The sequence below is a fragment of the Ptiloglossa arizonensis genome, chromosome 6, assembly GCF_051014685.1.
Source record: "Ptiloglossa arizonensis isolate GNS036 chromosome 6, iyPtiAriz1_principal, whole genome shotgun sequence".
Taxonomy (NCBI): Eukaryota; Metazoa; Arthropoda; class Insecta; order Hymenoptera; family Colletidae; genus Ptiloglossa; species Ptiloglossa arizonensis.
In genome coordinates, this window is record NC_135053.1 from 14,843,637 (window position 1) to 14,864,413 (window position 20,777).

Genomic DNA, 20,777 nt, shown 5'->3' on the forward strand with positions numbered 1-20,777 from the left:
CGAAATCGCGTCGAGGTTAATAAGCAACCAACACCAACGCACTGTAATCGTTGCGAACACTCGTAATAATTGCAAATTTATAAGCTCGTGTGACAGATTTTCCAACTACTTCGTTGGTCATCGAGTACTTTTTTTCATGTGTAAGAAAAACTGTACCAAACTGTACTTGAGCTATACAAAGTCTCTCTGGGTCCGAGAAGATCCGAACGCGGTGACGAGGATTGAATTTGCGGTGACCGTTAAAAGGGGATCCAGCCTCGAGTAAGTTCTGAGAGTGGTGAATATCAATTTTCCCGCGCGAAAGCGATAATAATCGTCGATTCAATTAGAGGCGAAGATGCGTCTATCGACAACGATCCAACGATACCGTGATCGGAACGGTGCAAAACGGAGCCAGCCCCACCCTCGTACACCCGTGTTACTCACGAAATTGATTTACGCCGGCTAAATCATCGTCGACGCGTAACGACATCGGCGAAGATCGCATCGAAGATAACCGTCCCTCGAGTCGAGACACCTACGAGAATTTATACCCCAGTCGAGAAACGAACGACAATGGACAGCAATAATAACGATGATCGAGCGCCGGTGATCGTGGGTAGATAAGACTACACGCCGTGAATCGTAAGTAATCGAGGAAATATTCTTGAATTCTTGCTGGGAAGCACCATTAAATCCAGCTGCGAGGACAATAATCGTGAAAACGGTTAGATAGAAAGTTTTACGGTGAAATGTAATATTAGAGAGGAGCAGGATTTTATTTGGCACCGGTGCAGCCGTCGTGTGCAACGTTTGAAATTTAAGTACACGAAAACGTTCGATGTATTCGGGATAAAAATAAACTCGTGTTCGCGGCAAGTATTATGATTGCGGGCATACTGCTTCCTACGACCGTAGAAATCGATACGAACAAGTGGGAAATCGAGAGTCCCCACGATAGCGATACCGGACCTGTGTACCTGACCCGATACACGGGTTTTCAAAGTGGAAAAAATCGATCGAAACTAACCCGTGGATCGCCAACATCGACAATTTCAAATCTTTGAAACGCAACACGAGTGTATCGAGACTCGCAGGATTGATGTACAGATGATCTCGGTATTGTGCAGTTCGATACGGGTGGATACAAACTTACGAAACTCGTTACAGACGACTCTGGACTCGCGAGGTCCGACACGGACGACCCCGTGACCCGTGATACCCGATATAGACCATTCCGGGACTCGTGAAATCTGATACGCACGACCCGGTGACTGGTAAAACCCGATACGAACGATTCCAGGACTCGCGAAATCGCGTACAGGCGACCCAAACTCGTAAAACTCTATACGAACGGTCCCAAGAGTCGTGAAACTCGATGCAGACAACCCCGGGACTCGTGAAACCCCGTGCAAGTTACTCCAAGAGTCGTCAAACCTTATAAGGACGATCCGAAGGATCGTGAAACTTGATATAGATAATATCAGGACTCGTAAAACTCAAATGACACCACGACTCGTGAAACTTAGATGATACCACGACTCGTGAAATTTGATACAGACGCCACCAGGACTCGTGAAACTCAGATGACACCACGACTCGTGAAACTCATATGACACCACGACTCGTGAAACCTCGTGCAAACGATCCTAGGATTCGTGAAATTCAATACAAACGACACCAGGACTCGTGAGATTCGACACGAACAAATCCAGAACTCGTGAAACCCTATACAGACGATACCAAAACTTTTTTTTAAAGTACAAAATCGTTCGAATGCGCCAGACCCGTAGAATCCGTTATCTTTGGGGTGTCCCAGAGGTCTCTGGGATGTTGGGCGTTCCCAAGGTTCCTCTGTGAAACCCTGCGGCATCGAGCCGTACGGGTTCCGTATCTGGTCTCACGAATCCAAGATCGTCGGTATCGATTCCGAATAATTATCGATATCGAATCCCACGTACTAAAATTCGTCGACACCGAGTTTTCCAAGCACCACGATCTTTCGTCTCGAGTACCATAAATCCACACGTGTCGTGTCTTTTCAAATTCTGTACCTAATTTTCCATCCAGCCGTGGGATATATCGCGCGAACAAAATGACACGCGCCTCGAACATAACACCTTCGTAATTTTAATCGCTTCAAACGTTTCTAGTCAGTATTTTCCATCCGGTTGGTCATTATCGATGTCTTCTCGTCACCCGCTCGCTTCATTCTAACGTTCTCTCACGTTACTCGAAAACACCCACGACGAGTATTCTTTGTTATCTTTTCTGAAATCTTACACATCATCCACGCACGCACGCATGCACGCACGCACGCACGCACGCACGCACGCACGTACACGCACGAGCGAGCGAACTCCACTCTTATAACCTTCTGGTAATTCAGCCAAATGATGCCCGAAGGTAGTCAGTTCGTGACATCCGTTGCAACATAAATGGATGCGAAATAATTAATTATCAACGTCCCGCCTGAGAGCTCGTGCGGTAAATGTCATCTAAGCCGGAGCAGTTTCGTGTTCAAAATACCGCGTATTATTGGACGTATCGAAACTACAGAGAAAGGGACTTCCGCGACCATTAACTCCGACGAACCTAATCGCTGTAACAGCTACACGAACGAAAATTTTATCAATAACCGTCCGAATTCAACCGCTTGGTGTTATCCATTAAAACATTGTGTATTTCGTACGATAGATACACGTTGACGTGCTGTTCCAACAGAAGCAAACCATTTGCTACCGTCGTTTAATAAATCATCCGACGTAACATAAATCTTGCTCGACGTGGCTGTCTCGAATTATTGCGCCTATTACAATATTCACCCTGGAAGGATTCGTTCGAAAGAAAACCACTCGCTAAAATTACGGGTTCCACGTTCGTTCGTTTCACCGCGTTTCACCGAGAAAATGTCGCGTCTGCTGTCATTAACCCATTTGCATCATTAGCGTAAACACACACTCGCAATTTTCCCACTCGCTATCACCGAAACATGTATACGCGCTTATTGACATTCCGAGTGAATATTCGGTAACCGTGAACGGGGTAACAGGGTTTAAATATTTCGTTCCATATTTGGGGAACTCCTCCGATTTGTTGCTAAAATATTCGGTGAGCAAATTTTCCCGATAAAAAGGAAAGGACAAAAAATATATACGCGTGTACTGTCCGTCTGTGACAAAAACCAGTTTATATCCCCACTCTAGTTTACAGACTACCAGTTCCACGCATTGTCGCTATTGGTCGTTGTCGATCTTCGTCATCGTTCTTGACCAATAGCTTCCCATATGATAGTAGAGTAAACTAAAATGACTATATAAACACTCGTATGCCTTCTTTTCGGTAACGAACGGTACACGTAAACTTTTTCTTAATTTTCATCCTTCAAAAATCACTGCAATATTAAATTTGTAACTTTTAATATATTCATACCTAATAGAAAAAAAAAATGTAGCAATAATATTTTTCGTTCCCTTGTACGATGGAAACGTATTAATAAAATCCAATCCGGTCGAATGATCGTATCGGCCATCTTTTCAAGCGTACTCTGTGCTAAAATTAATCGTACGCGACAGGAGCGTCGTTTTCCTCCGGACATTTTCAGAAATGACGTAACCGGCGATCATTAGTTTGCGCTTCCGGTATCACGTAATCCCTAAAACATCGTCGATCATCCTGCCGGTCCGTAAAGTCCTGGGCGAAGACTTCGCAAGGCCCTCGGGGCATTCCATGGAGATCCACCCGAGTCCTCGTTTCCTCGCCCTTCGGTCCGGCACGTGCAATTTGCCCGACTCTGACAAAGCGATTTTGTATTGGTCGAGGCGCCTCGGCGTCTCACACACGCCCGACCCCGCGTTGCATCCATTGTTGCTCGCACGGACGGGAACACCGGCATATATTTTATGCATCGTTCGCACGAGCGCGTACGCGCGTGGATCGTGTAAAATTGCCGACGGCTGAAGCGCTCGTTGGTCAACCCTGCGTCGATCTAGCTTCGGGTCTGTTTTGACCCAACGTTAATCGTTCGCGAACACCTCGACTCGCGACCATTAATTTCACGACACGAACTCTTGGTTTCGAAATCAATAAGACGATCTATGGAATGAAAAAATGGAAGAAAATGTAGAGTCGGGTCTATACTGACCCACGCATACTTGAGAGACATACGGGAAGAAAATGGCGGATTGCAACGCGCTCTAAGAACAACTCGAGGTGCAAGTATCCCACGAGGAGAGTTACGCGAAAAGGTTCGCGCGTCCCTTGAAAAATGGAACATCGAGAGTGTTTGCTTTCTCTCGACAGAAGTATGGGGAACGCATAAATCATGAATTTCGCGTATCTCGATTCCGTGCCGTGGTACGCTCTTGTAACATTCGAAATGGGTCACTTTGGAAATGTAGCGCGGGCCCGGGCCAGGCGTCTCAAGTGTGCCCGCAAATCGTTCACGTGTTGAGAACGCGGCTTAAGGGATCTTCGAGAATCTTTTCCCGCCAAAATACAAACCACAGCTTCCTGAAACTTGACACACGGTTTCATGTTTCGACAAATGAAGAATTTTTTAGAATATTTACCAACCATTTACACATCGTCGCGAATATGTTAACGAATGCTTGGTGACATGGGAATCCCAGAGTGTCTGAAAGTGACTTCGTGAAAATCATCGATCGACCTTAAGGATTAAAAAGGACCCTAAAGTCGCGACCAGGTTGTTACGAAATCGGAGCCGGGCAATCGAAATGTGAAAACGTTTCGGTAACTCCTCGAGAATCGTTCGAAAAAGGAAGATGGCGGCGAGTTAGGGCCGCGAATTGGGCAGCGGTGTTCAACCATCTGCATAATCACGGTCGTATAAAGGCAGTCGCGCAGCATACACGCGTTCTCGTGTGCCCTTGTGTGTATATGTGTGTGTGTGTGTACCGAAAGCAGAGCAGGAATCTGAGTGATGTGAGCCGATCGTTTAGCGTTTTCCCATAGCGAGCGGATCTGACCCGGGATCGGACCTCGGTCGGTCGGTGGGCCCAAGAAATAGCCCGGGGTAATCACGGCGCTCGTCCTCCGCCCCTGGTACCGTTTCCTCCCCCGCACACCCACCCTTTCCGCGCCGGGATCCCCACAAACAACCCGCTCCTCGCCTGCGAGCACATACATCCTGCTCTCTTGCTTCCCTTTTGTTCCTCGTCCGTGCTTTCTCGCTTTTTTCGCCTCTCAACGCCGCGCGCCGCATCTATCCGCCGCTATCGTTCCTCCTCCGCTCCTTTTTCTTCGTTTTCGTCGTTCGGTTCGTCTTCGAACGCGGCCCGATCTCGCTCTGTCAGGTTCGTCTATTGCGAGCTTCGATCGTGGAGGTGGACGTCGATACGAATTCTGAGCGCGTGTAGCGAACGAACGCCTTCTCACACGCTCTCGTACGTGTGCATAGGGCAAAGTTGCTCGTTCTCCTTCTTTTTTTTCTTTTTTTTTTCTTTTTTTAAATTATAACTTTCGATCGAGAATATTTTTATCTAAATTGGACACGCGTTTCGAAACTACTCTTTTACGACGTACTGGGGAAATACGATGAAAAAGATTCAGTTTCTTTGTGGTAAAATAAAAAATTAAATTGTCCGAGTACACGGATCTTTTAACGCGCACGTGTACGTACACGTAGGGTAGAATTGACCATTTCTTTTGAAAATTATAACTTTCGAGCAAGGAGTTTCGTTTAAAATTAAACGGACGTTTTAAAGTTAAATAGGGACGAGTCTCGAGAGTTCCTTCAGGTTCCATACTTCTGTTCTTCCGACCGTCCTTTCCTCTACCCTTTAGTATTTTTAGACACACGTCGTTAACGATGATGTTTAGGTTAATTAATGGCTTTGTCTACGGCAGTGTTTGTCAATGTCTCTACCCTGACGAATGGACGTCTTACGGCCCAAAGGACGATAGAAAATGCAGAATAAATTAAGCATCCCTTTTTGTCGATACATTGTACGTCAGTGTTTAACAACTGCGGTAGATTTATTCTCTCGTCGCTCTAAATATACTCGTCTCGTTTAACAAATGCCTTTCCAAATTCCAGTTCGAGAAAGTCGTAAAAATTGTCAAGTTGTCATCAATTCAAAAATTCCTTCTATCGTTGAAAGAAATACAAAAATCTACCGTCCATAAATCTCCTTATAGTGTCTCTCCTCTTTTCGTCTCGGGGGGACGTTTCCTGTCTGTGTCGCACCAATGTCACGTGCGAACGAAAATTTACCCACATAAACGAAAAAAGAAACTCCTCCCTTACCCCGTTTTATTCCCTATATTATTTCTACAGCAGGAACGCTCTAACAGGAACACTCTAGCGGGAACGCTCTAGCGGGAACACTCTAGCGGGAACACTCTAGCGGGAACACTCTAGCGGGATCATTCTAGCGGGAACACTCTAGCGGGAACGCTCTAGTAGAAACGCTCTAGTGGGAACATTCTAGCGGGAACGCTTTAGTAGAAACGCTCTAGTGGGAACGCTCTAGCGGAAACGCTCTAGTGGGAACGCTCTAGCGGGAACACTCTAGCGGTAACGCTTTAGTAGGAACGCTCTAGTGCGAACTCTCTAGCGGGAACACTCTAGCGGGAACGCTATAGTAGGAACGCTCTAGTGGGAACTCTCTAGCGGGAACACTAGCGGGAACGCTTTAATGGAAACGCTCTAGTGGAAATCAAAATAGTACCGTGTTTACGGGCAACTACTATTCGATATCGTGTTTTCGCAGCGCGTGGTGTTTTTGAAACGAGATTCGCAGAATTTTCATTTTCTCTTTGGAGGTGCGCCGCTCGTCGTGCGTTCTCGACTTTCGCGGCGCCGCCGTCGAAAAGAGCGAAGGAGAAAGACAGAACGCGGTATCCTCTCCGTCTGTGTACACGTATAGCGTCGTACCTACCCCGCGGTGTCTTCCCTTTCTCTCCTCTCCGTTGAAGTCAGATCGCCCACGGGCTCCACGAGGCCGTCGTTATTATATGTTATCGCCGTGGAAGGTATGGGAACCGGCCCGAGGGGGCACCGGATACCTACGTCGGTATTTCCCCCTCGTTGTGCCATAACGCACCGTCGAGGTACACGAGGAGAGAACCCGACTCTCCGGGGCTCTTGTTCCTCTCTCCTTCTCCGGGCTCGTTCTCCCGGCGGCCTTCCTCTTTAGCGCCCCCGTCCTCCCCCTCTCCCCCTCCCTCCTCGTCCTTTTTCCAGGCCACTCGTCTATTATATGCTAAATTACGACGACCTTCGGCCGCGCGCGCAGAACGTGTCGGCCGGTATCGAAAAAACGCATCCTCCTCGTTACCATTGACACGATCGAGTGAGGAGGGGGCGGCCGGGGGTTCCCGGAGCCGCTCGGGAGAGACCGATGGGGGAGGTCCGCGCGTAAGTAAAAATTCTACGTCACGAACAAACTCCGCGAACCGTTTCGCTAACCTTGTTATTACCCGCGCGGGACCTCTCGACGAGCAAAGACCGTAGTTGGATTCATGGGCGGTGAGTTGCCGCGAAATTGTAGAAAAATACGATCGAAGCTCAAGAACTACGAAGACCCGTGTAAGACTTCAATTCTGCACGGTGTAGAAACTTTTGCAAATTGAAATCGTATTTGTGTAACGCATTTGCATCGTACGGAGGAACGAAGAACAAGCCCTTCGTAAAAATTGTTCTTTCGCTAGCTACAAACGATTTTCAATATTAATATTTCGGTGATTCGTGAACGATGGAAGCGAGAAAAGAAGTTCGCGCGTTTGTATTGTATTTTTCTCTCGAAAATCACGTCTGATTAGAATTAATCTAGTGCACCTAATCCACGATCGATGTCACGGATTCCACTACGGACGTTTGATGAGTCTTCCGCGCACCTTGGTAACGCATTTGTGGCTAAGTATCAATGGTAAGAAGTGTCCGACACTGTATCCCGTACAAAAACAATCGCAATAACCGCGTCTGTAGTTGAATTCGTAACTCCAATCGTTAGTTAGGTGCACGTGAACGTTAGATGTTCCCGATCGAGTCCGAAACGCATTTCTCTCGACAGCGAAGCCTCCGGGGCAATTTCGTTGTTCTTCGTTCTCGTCTCGTTTCAAGTCGCATAATCTTCTTAAGCCTCTCTGTGCCGTGAATTTCGGTGTATACACGTACAGTTGGCTGCACGCGTACTAGATTAATTCTCAAACGCAGTTCACTCGAAAAGAGAGCCCCCGATGCAATTTCGTCGTTCCTCATTCTCCTCTTATCCCGAGCCACGGAATCTCTCCCACATCCTCCGTACCACCGATTTTGGTCCACGGTGTGTACGTTCTTCGCAATGAAACGAGGAAAGAGTGTCGTTTCTCGAAAAATGAACGATCCTCTCCCAAACTCCCACCTTTTCCAAAGTGGGTACCAAATCGGCAAGCACCAATCCACGACGTTCTTCAAAAGTACCAGTTTACATTCCTGACGAACCAATGAGACATTGGAATCCCGTCTTTCGTTTCACCGACGCGACACGCGGAGGATTAGTTCCTAGCGTGTTGGCGTCAATTTATAGCGAGATTAATCCCATGACGAAACACACCGTAACAACTATGCATCGCGGTTGCAACGCTCGGGGTCTGTCTGTCATTATATCGAGATGCAATTCTCAGATAGGACGTATCGAGTGCGAGGGGAAACGCGGCGCGAGCTAGCCGAGGCTCTCGATCGACGATGCAACGGGCTCGAAAATGTCACGGGAACTTTCTAAAGGAGCCGGAAAAGGTGGCACGATTCGACGTCGGCCATCTACATATCCGTATCCGTTGGGTTCTCGGATCTCGTCGATGAACGCTCACTTTACTGTCGCCTATCGCGTTCGTCTCGCGAGGAAACTCGATTCATAATCCCACGTGTCAACTTTTTCTCTTCTCTTTCTTTCTCTATTCCTTTTTCTTTGCAAGATATCACTCTCGGATGAGTGGATGTCGCGAGAGTCGGCATTCGAGAGAAAATTCGGATACTTGTAATTTAAATTAACGTATATATCCCTCGTGTCAACTTTTTTTCTTCTCTTTCTTTCTCTATTCCTTTTTCTTTGCAAGATATCACTCTCGGATGAGTGGATATCGCGAGAGTCGGCATTCGAGAGAAAATTCGAACATTTCTAAGTTAAAGTCCCTCGTGTCTCCTTTTTTCTAGAGCGACTATTAAAATAATTAATAGAAAAGAAAAAAACTCAATAATCGCAAAAGTATTAGGTTGTTCGGAAAGTCATTTCGTTTTCTTTTTTTTTGTGAAAATGAAACACGATTTTTGTAGAGTGTATAAACATTTTATCAAATTATATATTCTCCATTTTGGAAAACGAAATTACTTTCCGAACAACCCAATACATAAAAATCATAAATCATAATGTACGAACGAGTTTTTGCGGGAAATTCGCGTGAAGTTCTATCAGCGAATTAACATAAGAAAAGCGATAAGAACATAAGAAAAGAATTAGTTTATACGTAACCAACGGCCGATACGGACGCGAGTCGACCGGTATCGAGAAAAATTGAAAAGAAACGTGTGCGTCCCGCGGTGCGAACGAGACAAGATTCCTCTTTTTCTTTTGTACCTCGATAATCGAGAGGGAGTATACATTCCTATCCAGAGAAAACGTATATTTATTCAATAGGCACATTCCCCCCACGGTAATACAAAACGTAACGTAAAGCGTAACATAAAACACAAATCGTAACGTAAAACGTGTAACGCGTGTTCCCTCGATACGTGTACGACAAGATTGATCCCCAAAACGCACTCGTCTCTAAAACTAAACGAAAGACTGAAACTAACTCGTTCCTAAAACTAACTAAAAGAAAGAGAAAACGTCATCAGCTTCGATGAGAAAACGAAAAGGCTCCTCGTATCAAAACCACTTAAGTAAACTAAGCTTATCTCATACTCGTACATTTCTTACATCTTCCTCTTATTTTGTTTTTTTTTTTTTGCTTCTTTTCTCTACCCACGATTTCAGACAAGCTCTACTCTCCGACGCGACGTATCTCCTCCTTCCTCGTTGTTCCTCCGTTCCTTCTCCAGATCCTCCATAAAGCTGGTGTTCGTTCCAGCAGCTTTCACAAAAACGATAGCTGCCCGCGTCTCTCTCCTGCGGCGTGGTAGCCCCAATAAAGAGATGAAATTCGAAGCCGGTACGATGACGATAATCGATCGTTGCCACGGGATCGAACGATCGAAATCGCTCACAGGTAATAAACAACCGCGCGCTCTGACGGTATTTTAATATAATAGTTTCATCCGCGATGGTATCTACCCGGTCCTCGTTCGTGTCTTCATTTCGACGAACGAGTCCCTCGTTGTTGCGCGGTGTCGTTTCGAAGATACGCGCCGCGAGTCGAGGACCAATCGAAAGGCTCCTGCGCTTCCCAAACTCGCCACCAGAGGGAAACCGATCGTTGATTGTTTCCCTCGAGTTCCCGTACTACCTCCAATTTCTTTATATACGATCCTTACCGATCCCCCGATATCCTGAGGTACAAATTAAGATCTATTTAGCGTGTCTTACCGATGATTCGATTAGCAGGCTCGGATGAAACGGTTTACTGATCGGTGAACAAAGTAATAACAATCATTTTCGCACGTCGGAAGAATTACGGATCATTTAACTGTAAAGAGTCTTCTCTTCAGAGACATTGCCCCGCATATTTGTTCGAGATCGCGCGCAAAGTGTCAACGCTACAAAGCGAGCTATCGATTTGTAGATAGACTTTAAAACGATATCTTTCTTTTTCTATTTTCAATCGTCCACTCTTCCTCCATCACACCCTTTAGAAACCATCGACAGACTCGACGGTCCCGTTTCTCGACCCGTTTTCTTGCAACAACGAGTCACGCCCGTGACCGCGGATTACGCTCCGAATGCAACTCGCGAGGGCACTCGCGGCGCACACGGCAACGTCGCGTCCCTTTCACCGATATCGATCATTTTTTAAACGATCGTTTTAAAGCCTATCTACAAATCGACACATTCCTCGCTTTGTAGCGTTGCCACTTCCCGCGCGATCTCGAACAAGAATTCCGGGCATTGTCTCGGAAGAGAAGATTCTTTACAGTTAAGTGTTCCGTAATTCTTCCAACGTACGAGAATGATTATTACTTTGTTCACGGGCCGGTAAACCCTTTTAAATCTCACAAAGTATCCACACACGATTAAAGAGAGAAACGTTACTCCGATAAGACCATAGAAATTCGTAACACGATTCGAGGTAGCTTCTAAAAAAAAAAAAAAAATAGGGCCGTTCCTCGAACTCGTTCACACTGTTCTTTCGCACCGTACTCGACAATACTCGGACGAGATCGTGATTATTTTGCGAAATTCGATAACGACGTAGTCTCGGTAATACACGAGTATTATTACCCCCGAACATTGCGTGTACACGCGTGTACGTGTTCGGTCGGTTCCGGTAAATCGAATTCGAGCAAAATGGCGCTGTCCTTTAAAAGACAGCGACGAAGCTGACGACGAGGGAACTTTTTTCAATCTTTTTGCAAAAAAGAACGACAAGTACCCCGAGACTGAACCTCGTTCGGAATAATTCTCGGATCAACATACGGGGAGTTGGTCGTGCTCCTCAACGAAACCGCCACTTTCGCTTTGCGCACAATGTACCGTTCTCTGAAGAAATTTCCATTACGTTTTCATTAATCCAATAAAATAATAAGCGGTCGGCGCGGCGTGACGATACCCTTTAGTTAGCGGCGTATCGGTCCATGACAAAATGCCCATTTACGACGTGACGTTAATCGGTCCTGCGCGTCGGTGATCGTCAATTAAAGCGGGGCGGGGAGGCGACTTCGTTAAAAAAATTTCAGGCAACCGTGGCAACAGCTGCGGCACCCTTGAACGTACACGTTGGATGCTTGTAACTTGGAGCGATTCTGGCAGGTGACCGGGTATATCGGCACCTGCCCGATACCAACGAGACCTCGTCAATGCGAAACCGTAATTTATATGTCGCTACACGGAATAACCGATCCTCCTGGAAACAACTTAACGATTCATCGTACGAATCGATCAACTTTCAGATTTAAAACGATACGCCGAAAGCCACGGGGCGTACAAGCTCGCGAACGACGCCGAGGATACACGAAAGGACAATTGTACTCGGAAACGTAGATCTCGGAGGATCGATAAGCTAGAGAATCGACCGCGACAATAGTGACGCGATGATAGCAACGAAACGAAGAAAAATATCTAACTTGGAAATATATACCCCTTTCGTAAATATCGAAAGTGTATTTTTCGTGAGAAAAAAGTCACGTGTTAATGCTTCTTTACCGGGACCCTTTTTTGGGTTAGTTTTAAGAATTTGAACTATTATTCTAACTATATAACTATCGGTAAATTTAATTTTCGATTTACTTTCGATAAGCGTCCAGATACCTCTGGTCGATAATGTACTGTGCACGGTTGAGAAAACGTCCTGCGGGGAAGAATGCGGGCCCAGTCGGTAAGAATGCAAACATACGCGCGCATCTTCGACCATAACTTACTATCGGTTAATAAGATCCATACCAACTGTGTCGAACGACGAAGAAAGTAAACGAGACGTTTGAAAACCGAATTGGACGATACAAAGCCCCTGTATCGTCTCACAGGACTTCTCTCGAACCGTGCACAGTACATATATCGTTTCGGGGCGAACAACAAAGGTATTAGAAGTTCGTTCGATCGAATCTCTCGTTTAAGAAACTCGCGCAAATAGCGCGTAACGAATTGCAGATTTAACGAGCGTCGATCGTTTGTTTCTTTTTTTTTCTTTTTTTTCAATTGTTTCTCCTCTCAAGGTATCCGGAATCGAGGCTAGCGAAATTGTTCAACGGCAGCATCCCCATCGTTCTGGACTCCCTGAAGCAGCACTATTTCATCGACAGGGACGGTGGAATGTTCAGACACATACTGAATTTTATGAGGAACTCTCGTCTGCTGATACCAGAGAACTTCGCCGATTTGGATCTGTTGCTAGAGGAAGCGCGATACTTCGACATTGCACGTAAGAGAAATTTTCGTCGTTCTTTCATTTCTTTTTTTTTCTTTATTTTTTTGTTCATTTCTTACGATACTACTCTTCTTCCTCTCGTATGATTAAGTGTTTTTTTTTAATGACTCGTAATCAATATTATGAGAGCGAGCGAGCCGTTAAACCGTACAAGACGGTGGCATATAAATTCGCGAAAGCCGGTATTACTTAATCTTCGACGAAAATCTGAACGGTTGCTGGACACCGTGCACCAGACGGACAACTTCCTTGGCTTCTGTAGTCGAGGCGAAAGATCACGGTACAACGTCGATAAATCATGTTATCTCTACGGCAGAATCTCTCCTCGGATCATTTTTCCTGCCGTTAACCGGCAATACCAGCAGCTCGAAAAGTTCATATTATACCGCATTAAACGCCAATATCTCGATAACCAAGATTCACGACAAAGACGCGGGGACTCGTAAAATTCCAACGCACGTTGGTTGTATCGTTCGATCTCGTTCGATAAACATGCTCCACTTCCGTTCGCGTTCACCGAAAATAAGGCGAATTCGTGCAAACAACGATCTTTAATATTCGATAATTGATATTCGAGGATTCATTGACAAGGATCTTGTATGTACATTCGAGGGTTGTATTCTCGAACGAAATTTGCATGTTCGAAAATTCGAGTCTCCGATTTTATTTCAACCGAATCGAAGAATAGATCGTTCGATCGTGTTAACAACAATAACGACGTAGATGACTAATCTTGAACGTTACACTTAGAAGGGTAGTATCTATCGACGATAGTATCTTATGTGCTCAACAATGGGGCCATTTACTCAAGGATAGGCAAAATTCTTATCTGGGTACAAATTTCGAATAATCGATAGAAACAAATAACTTTTGACGCGTTATTTATTAAATTGTATTTGGAACGCTGTCGCAAATACTTTACTTTCTTTACCAAACTGTATACAGGGTTCAAGTATTGGTGGTACGACCAAAAAAGGGATGATTTCACGTGAGAAAAATAAGTAGGAGACATACGACAAAATTCTTTGTTCGTTCGAGATTTTATCTTCGAGAAAATCGACTTCAACTGTTCCCCGAGTACGCTAGCACTTAATTATGCAACGGTTGAACGGATCTCGATACAGGCCATATCTCGTTTACAAATGTCATTAATATCGCACGCAATGTTGATTCCTTCGCAACATTGTACGCTGTTATCTATATTCGTCTGCTTAGAGAGAGCTTACGTATGAAAATAAAACGTGTTCCTCGTCTATTCTCGATTACGGTATCTTATCGTTGCGATGGATTGCTGGGAACCGTTAACCGAAATCGAACGATACTGGCGTACTGAAACAACAGACTGTGACATTGTATCAAGTGTATGCGACATCGTGTCAATACGATTAGACGCAAACAGGAAAGTAAATAATGGTATCTGTACCGAGATCCGTTCCACCGTTACGTACCACGACAAAGTGCGCGCGCATTCGTGGAATATTTAGAGTCGATTTTCTCGGAAACGGACAAATTTAATTTTATACTTCGAACTCGGTAAGTTCGCGTAATGTTTATTTTCAAGTAAATACGGAAGAATGTACTAGTACATGCCCCACGCATTATCGACAATTCCCAAATAAAACGTAATGTTATGTGTCCCGCATATTATAGACAGTATCTTTAAAACGTATTAGTACATGTCCCAGATATTGTCTACAATCTTCTAAAAACGTATCAGTACATGTCTCATGAACTACAGTGTCCTAAAAACGTACTGGTACGTGTCCCATACACTATCGACAACCCCTAAAAACTTACTAGTACGTGTCCTGGATATTATCGATAGTCTCCTTAAAACGTACCAGTACATGTCGAGTAGACTACAGTGTCTTAAAAACGTATTAGTACGTGTCCCAGATATTGTCAACAGTCTTCTAAAAACGTATTAATACGTGTCCCAGATATTATCAACAGTCTTCTAAAAACGTCTCAGTACATGTCCCATACACTATCGACAACCCCTAAAAACGTACTAGTACGTGTCCTGGATATTATCGATAGTCTCCTTAAAACGTACCAGTACATGTCGAGTCGACTACAGTCTTCTAAAAACGTATCAGTACATGTCTCATAAACTACAATATCCTAAAAACGTACTAGTACGTGTCCCATCAATTATCGACACTCCCTTGAAAACGTCCCAGTACATGCCCCATACACTATCGACAACCCCTAAAAACGTACTAGTACGTGTCCTGGCTATAATCGAGAATCTTCCAAAAACGTATCAGTACACGGTTCAGTAGACTGCCACCAGTCACGTGAAAACGTATCGCTACACGGGTTCTGCGCGAACACGTCTACGCAAGGTCTGGGGCAAAGATAAGCCGACACGATCCTCTTGTTGCAGCCATGTGCAGGCAGCTGGAGCAAATGAAGAAGGAGCGCATAAAAAACGGCTCGACGACGACGACGACAACGATGTCCTCCTCATCGCCGAGCCCGCCGCCGTCCAATCAGCTGGGTAGCCGCGGTACCGGGTGCACGACGGTGCCCTGCAACCGTGACACCGACAAACTTCGCAACAACGACGGGAACTGTAGCTACGAGTGCGTCGCCCTCCACGTCAGCCCGGATTTAGGCGAACGGGTGATGCTATCGGGTGGTAGGGCGTTGCTCGACGAGGTGTTCCCGGAAACGACCCAGGCGGTGATCGACGCGCGATCGGGCGTCGCCTGGCACCAACAGGACGCACGCCACGTGATCCGGTTCCCGTTGAACGGCTACTGCAAGCTGAACTCGGTGCAGGCGATCACCAGGCTCCTGAACGCGGGTTTCCGCGTGGTGGCCAGCAACGGTGGCGGCGTCGAGGGACAACAGTTCTCGGAGTACCTGTTCGTAAGACAGGCCGTCAACACTTGACGTAGCACCGCGCACCAGCGCAAAACGAGCTCGAGGACGGTTCGCTGCATCCAACGAGGCGATCACGACCCCGAGTGAGTTGTCCAGGAGAAGAACTCATCAAGACTGCGTCACGGAGAACGACGATCCGTATCGTTACCACCGTGGACGGGGCACCACGGTGCGGGAGCTATCGGCCGATCGTTCATCGGGCATCGTAACTGTACGTTTTGTTCCGTTCCGTGACCACCGAGGACAGAAATATCCACCTCGTGAACTTTTCGCGTATCTCGACCCTCCTCTTACCACGAGATATCGTAAAACGCGACGCGCTAGGAATCCTTGGCAAAATCTTCGGCCCGGTTTCTTGTCTCGCGATGCTTCGAGCCCGATACGGACGTAAGAGTTTCTGCGACTGCGCTTTAGATACACGTGTGTCCGTCTTGGATGTTTTCGGTTGTTTTCGAATCGGAGGAACGAGAAATAGGACGAAAATTCGCACGTCTGTATCGATTCTCGGGGACCGCGCCTGGGTCCGACCGGACCCAGAATTTGATCTCGCGCACAAATATCTCGAACGAAAATTCTATCGTCTCGTCGTGGCTCTCTTGATCTCCACGTGAACCTGTACCGACGATCTAATCGAGTGAAAGTTTCCCCGGGTCCGAAAAGACCCAGGTGCATCACGAGACTCGACAATCCAAGTCGAATGAAATCTCCAAGTGCAGTTACGATAGTAACGGTTCCTGCTCGATGCGTTGTAACATATTACCGCGGGTAGAGATCGTTGCTCGGATTGTGGTCACGCGCGCAGAAAGTAAAGCGAGGGTGGGTGGAGAAAATCGAAAGACTACGAAACGACGAAGCCGTGCGACGATCACGACGATCGTTTTCTTTCTTTGCTCGCGCACGGGGCCCTGACACCAGGTACGAGGTCACGCGTCCCATCTTACGAGTGACAACGTTAAATTAACTATTTCGACGCTACCGTCCGCATTGTTGGCGAAAATAACTTTTATCTTGGCGTTTTCCTCCAATAAGTTCACGACAATACGGAACACCCGTCTGTGTGTGTTCAGCGAGTTAGCCAAGGCTGGTGTGTTCCACTGTTAAACCCGCGTGGCCGATATATATAATATCTGGACTGTGCTCGGTTACAAGATAAATTCGCTAGAGGAATTTCACATTGTTCGGTCGCAACGAACTACTGGCTGCAGAATTACTTTAATTCCTTGTCCACGAACGTTCGAACTCGTACTCTCGAGTTGGTCCGGGTGCAACGAACCGTGAACAAATTAATTTATAAACGATGCACTTGACACGGGTCGAACTTCCATCGATGGTACATCGTTTCGTAATCCCGGTTGCCCGACGAGTCGAGGTAACCGGGGATTTCGTCTCGGTGGAAGTTCGACCGATCGCGGTACTAGAATTTACGGGCTCTGTAATTCGCGATCGTGAAATTACCGTTAAAATTGTTTCAATAACTCCGCGAATATTGGGTAGGGGCAGACAATCGTCGCAGTTACATGTCGTCGAACGGGTATCATTACGCACGCACGTGACCCACTTATGCTTAAGAACCTCGGGTGCGCCGGTCCTTACTTTGCTCTTATTTAATAAGGTGTACCTATATGTATTTAAATGCCATACTAATTACTGTAAATACCGCGAATCAACGTGTATCTATATCTATATATATATTATATATATAAATATAAATATTCTATGTACTTAAATTGCCGATACCTAACGACGCGGGACGCTCGACAACGAATTAATTCGCGTTGATCTCATCGGTTGTCGATTTGAACAATGTGCGTCCCCGTCTCGAGTATGACGAATCACGGTCTCGAACGCGAGCGAATCGAGCGAAACGTCGATCGAGAGCCAGTCGCACGATTCCCCCGTGTCGTCGAAGACCCGGTCGAAGTCTCGCGCGGCTTCCGGCCCTGGCGACTGTTCCGGTTATATTACGAGTCGAACGGAGAAGAATAGTTTCCGAACGACGGAACACTTACTGCGATAAGTACCGTTTCGATTGATTTAATAAAATGTTTATTACTGGAAACCGCACCGATCGACGTCGTTTATTTTCACCCCGAACTAGCATCAACCGATCGATGGAACTGAGAATCGTAAAAAGAAAAAAAAGTAAATACTCCTTGAAAGTATTTTTAATATTTACTAGCACAAATTTCTCCGTACACCGATAGGAACAAGGAATCGTATCTTCTGATCAGATATATCGAGTGAAAGGATTTTTGCAATTGAAATTTCAAAGTACCAACACATTGCTTTGTTTCGAAATTACGCGTAAAGATCGAGTTCCTAACGATGAATAACTAAAAGATTTATATTTTATCACACTGGTACCTCTGACTGCTCTTTACGAGACAAGCTCTATTTGTAGTGTTGTCTAAGTGTTATTCTTTGACCAGAAATGAGACCAAATTTTGGAAAATCGAGACGTTCGGTCCCTCTACCCTGAACCTAAATCCTTTTCCATGAACGATTAAAGGGGTTGGTATAGAATTTGTTGAAAATCAATTTTTTTCTCGTTAGCGTTTTATCGAAGCTTTGAATAATGGAGAACGACGTCGTACGGTGTCGCGTCGCGTAGGTGGGAGAGGGAACTGACATTCAATTATCTTATTAACGAGCAAAGCGACGCCGAATAAAGGCCACGGTTGTGTATTGTTCCGGATACGTGCCAACTCGCGATACGAGAGGGAAAAAAGCCGAGTGTGTTCGCCGTGGGGCAGCTCGGTTCGGTTAGGTCTCGAGAGCAAAAATAAAATCTGCCGCGCAACGAAACGGAATGAAATCATTAGGCGGACAATGCAGTTTCCGCGGCTTTCCGGCATCAAAATTTGATAGGCTTTAAACGGGTTACGCGATATCTGCTTTCGACTTTTCCCAACGGCTGCATCCAACCCGTGCATCCCATCCAACGACCTTTCGCTCCAATGAGTTTCGTAATCGCATATTTCTGCCGTATAATTGCGGAGAGTTCGTTATCTCCCCAGAAACACGAATGGAAGAAAAACAAAAATCGTTCTCGTAGTCGTCGTCGTCGTCGTTCCTATTTCCGGTCGAGAGAAGTTGCAACTACGAGGGAAACCTCCGTGCAGGTACTCTTCGTGGAAAATATATTTTCCATGGTAAAATTTCACCTTCGTTCGCGATAAATATTCGAAATCGTTCTAAGTAGGATTGTTTGTGGAATTCTTCGTTTTCTCCGAAATTATTGTCGTCGTCCCTATTTCCGGTTGAGAAAAGTTGCAACTACGAGGGAAACCTCCGTGTAGGTACTCTTCGTGGAAAATATATTTTCCATGGTAAAATTTCACCTTCGCTCGCGATAAATATTCGAGATCGTTCTTTGTAGAATTACTTCTGATTTCTTATCGTTGGATAAGAAAGATTCTAGACTTCTTCGAGACGACCGATCTCGATTAATTTTAAACACGCGCCCAACAATATTATTCTGCTATCGATTTACAGACGAATATGTGTCGGACAAGTGGAAAAAGTGATTCTCTGACTTGTGTTCGTTAAAACTGTACGTATTCATCGTAAAATCTAATTTTTTAATATAGTATTTTAACAAAGATTTTTCGTCTTGCTTCGATCAGAAGTATATATTTATGAAATTTGAACGAGGGTTGTAGATTTTGGTGAAGTATACTAGAAGTAACTAATGACGAATCTGAGACCTACTTCGGTACTATGGATAACATCGATACTTTCGTATCGATCCTTCACAAGGTAAACATAGTCGTGAAGTATTATAATACTTATCGATACACATGCTTTTCAGTCCGTATCGGTTGTTTCCAGTTCGATCATTTCCTTTTATACAATTTTTATCGTGCGCAAGCAGTAGTCCTTGGTCAAGTTAGTCATTATTTTACTCGGCAGTCTGATATCAATCCTATTAATACTTTACTGATACAACGACGATTTATATTAATACCGTACCATAACGCGATGCTGAAGAAGTGAAACGAATAATTATTATTACACCGAATTAGTCCCGCCTCTTGAAAGGTAGCGATTAAATTTACAAATTCAAAAATAAATAAAAAGGAATTACGGTTTCGTGGTACATTTACGGAAACTTAAATATGCTTTCGAGATCCTTTTACGAACTCAAGATAGTACGAATGTACCTCTAAATAGAATTTTATTCTTGCATCGTTTCCGGATCTGCCGATCGCACGAATACAGGATTTATAGAGAAAAAATCTTATTCATAGGCACAATGATTTATTATACGACGCGTCATACATCGAATCGCAACGGCAGTTGGCACAGCTACGAACACTTTGCAATCATCGTTAAAACAATCATGAGTAATTGTACAAATTACTGTACAAAATGTTCGTTAACGATGATTCCGACCACTGCGAATTCGAGAGAAAGAAAAAAGTTTAAATACGTATTTACAGACTTCTGAAGCCCATACAATACTTTCACATTTCCATAAACGTTTCATACGATCGTCGTTCTTCATTTCGTACTAATACAGCGATGAAATCGTTTATCCAACCGATTATAAAAAAAAACAAGGTTTAGCAAAAAAAGTCGAATTTATTCTAACCATAAATCCTTGTGTCTTTGTCGATCTGTCCAATTTGTTGCTGCACGTTCAATTAGGATGCAGTCTGACCCGTTGCTGCTCCGGAGGACGATTTTCTTCATTGGGTAATTCCCCCAAAGATTTCTGTATCGAGTGAGAAATCCTACCAACATTGGATAAGAAAAAAAAATAAAGAAGATATTCTTTGTTTCGTATTGTTTCACCTAAAGATCACACTAACAGAAATGATAATAAAAGACATAAAGAAAACTTTCTTCATTCGTCCAAAGATCTCCGTATGGACAAATCC

The 20,777-nt window shown here is 45.1% G+C and overlaps 1 protein-coding gene across 2 annotated transcripts in view; it reads left to right on the plus strand.

Annotated features, from left to right (window-relative positions):
• The window catches only part of Twz (BTB/POZ domain-containing protein twz), a 62,632-nt gene extending 46,729 nt beyond the window's left edge, over positions 1-15,903 (plus strand). For both annotated transcript variants that reach the window (XM_076313584.1, XM_076313585.1), the window contains exons 4-5: positions 12,791-12,996; positions 15,392-15,903. In XM_076313584.1, coding sequence (XP_076169699.1) covers positions 12,791-12,996; positions 15,392-15,903 — 718 coding nt within the window. The remainder of the gene's footprint in view (positions 1-12,790; positions 12,997-15,391) is intronic.
• Positions 15,904-20,777: the final 4,874 nt, after the last annotated feature.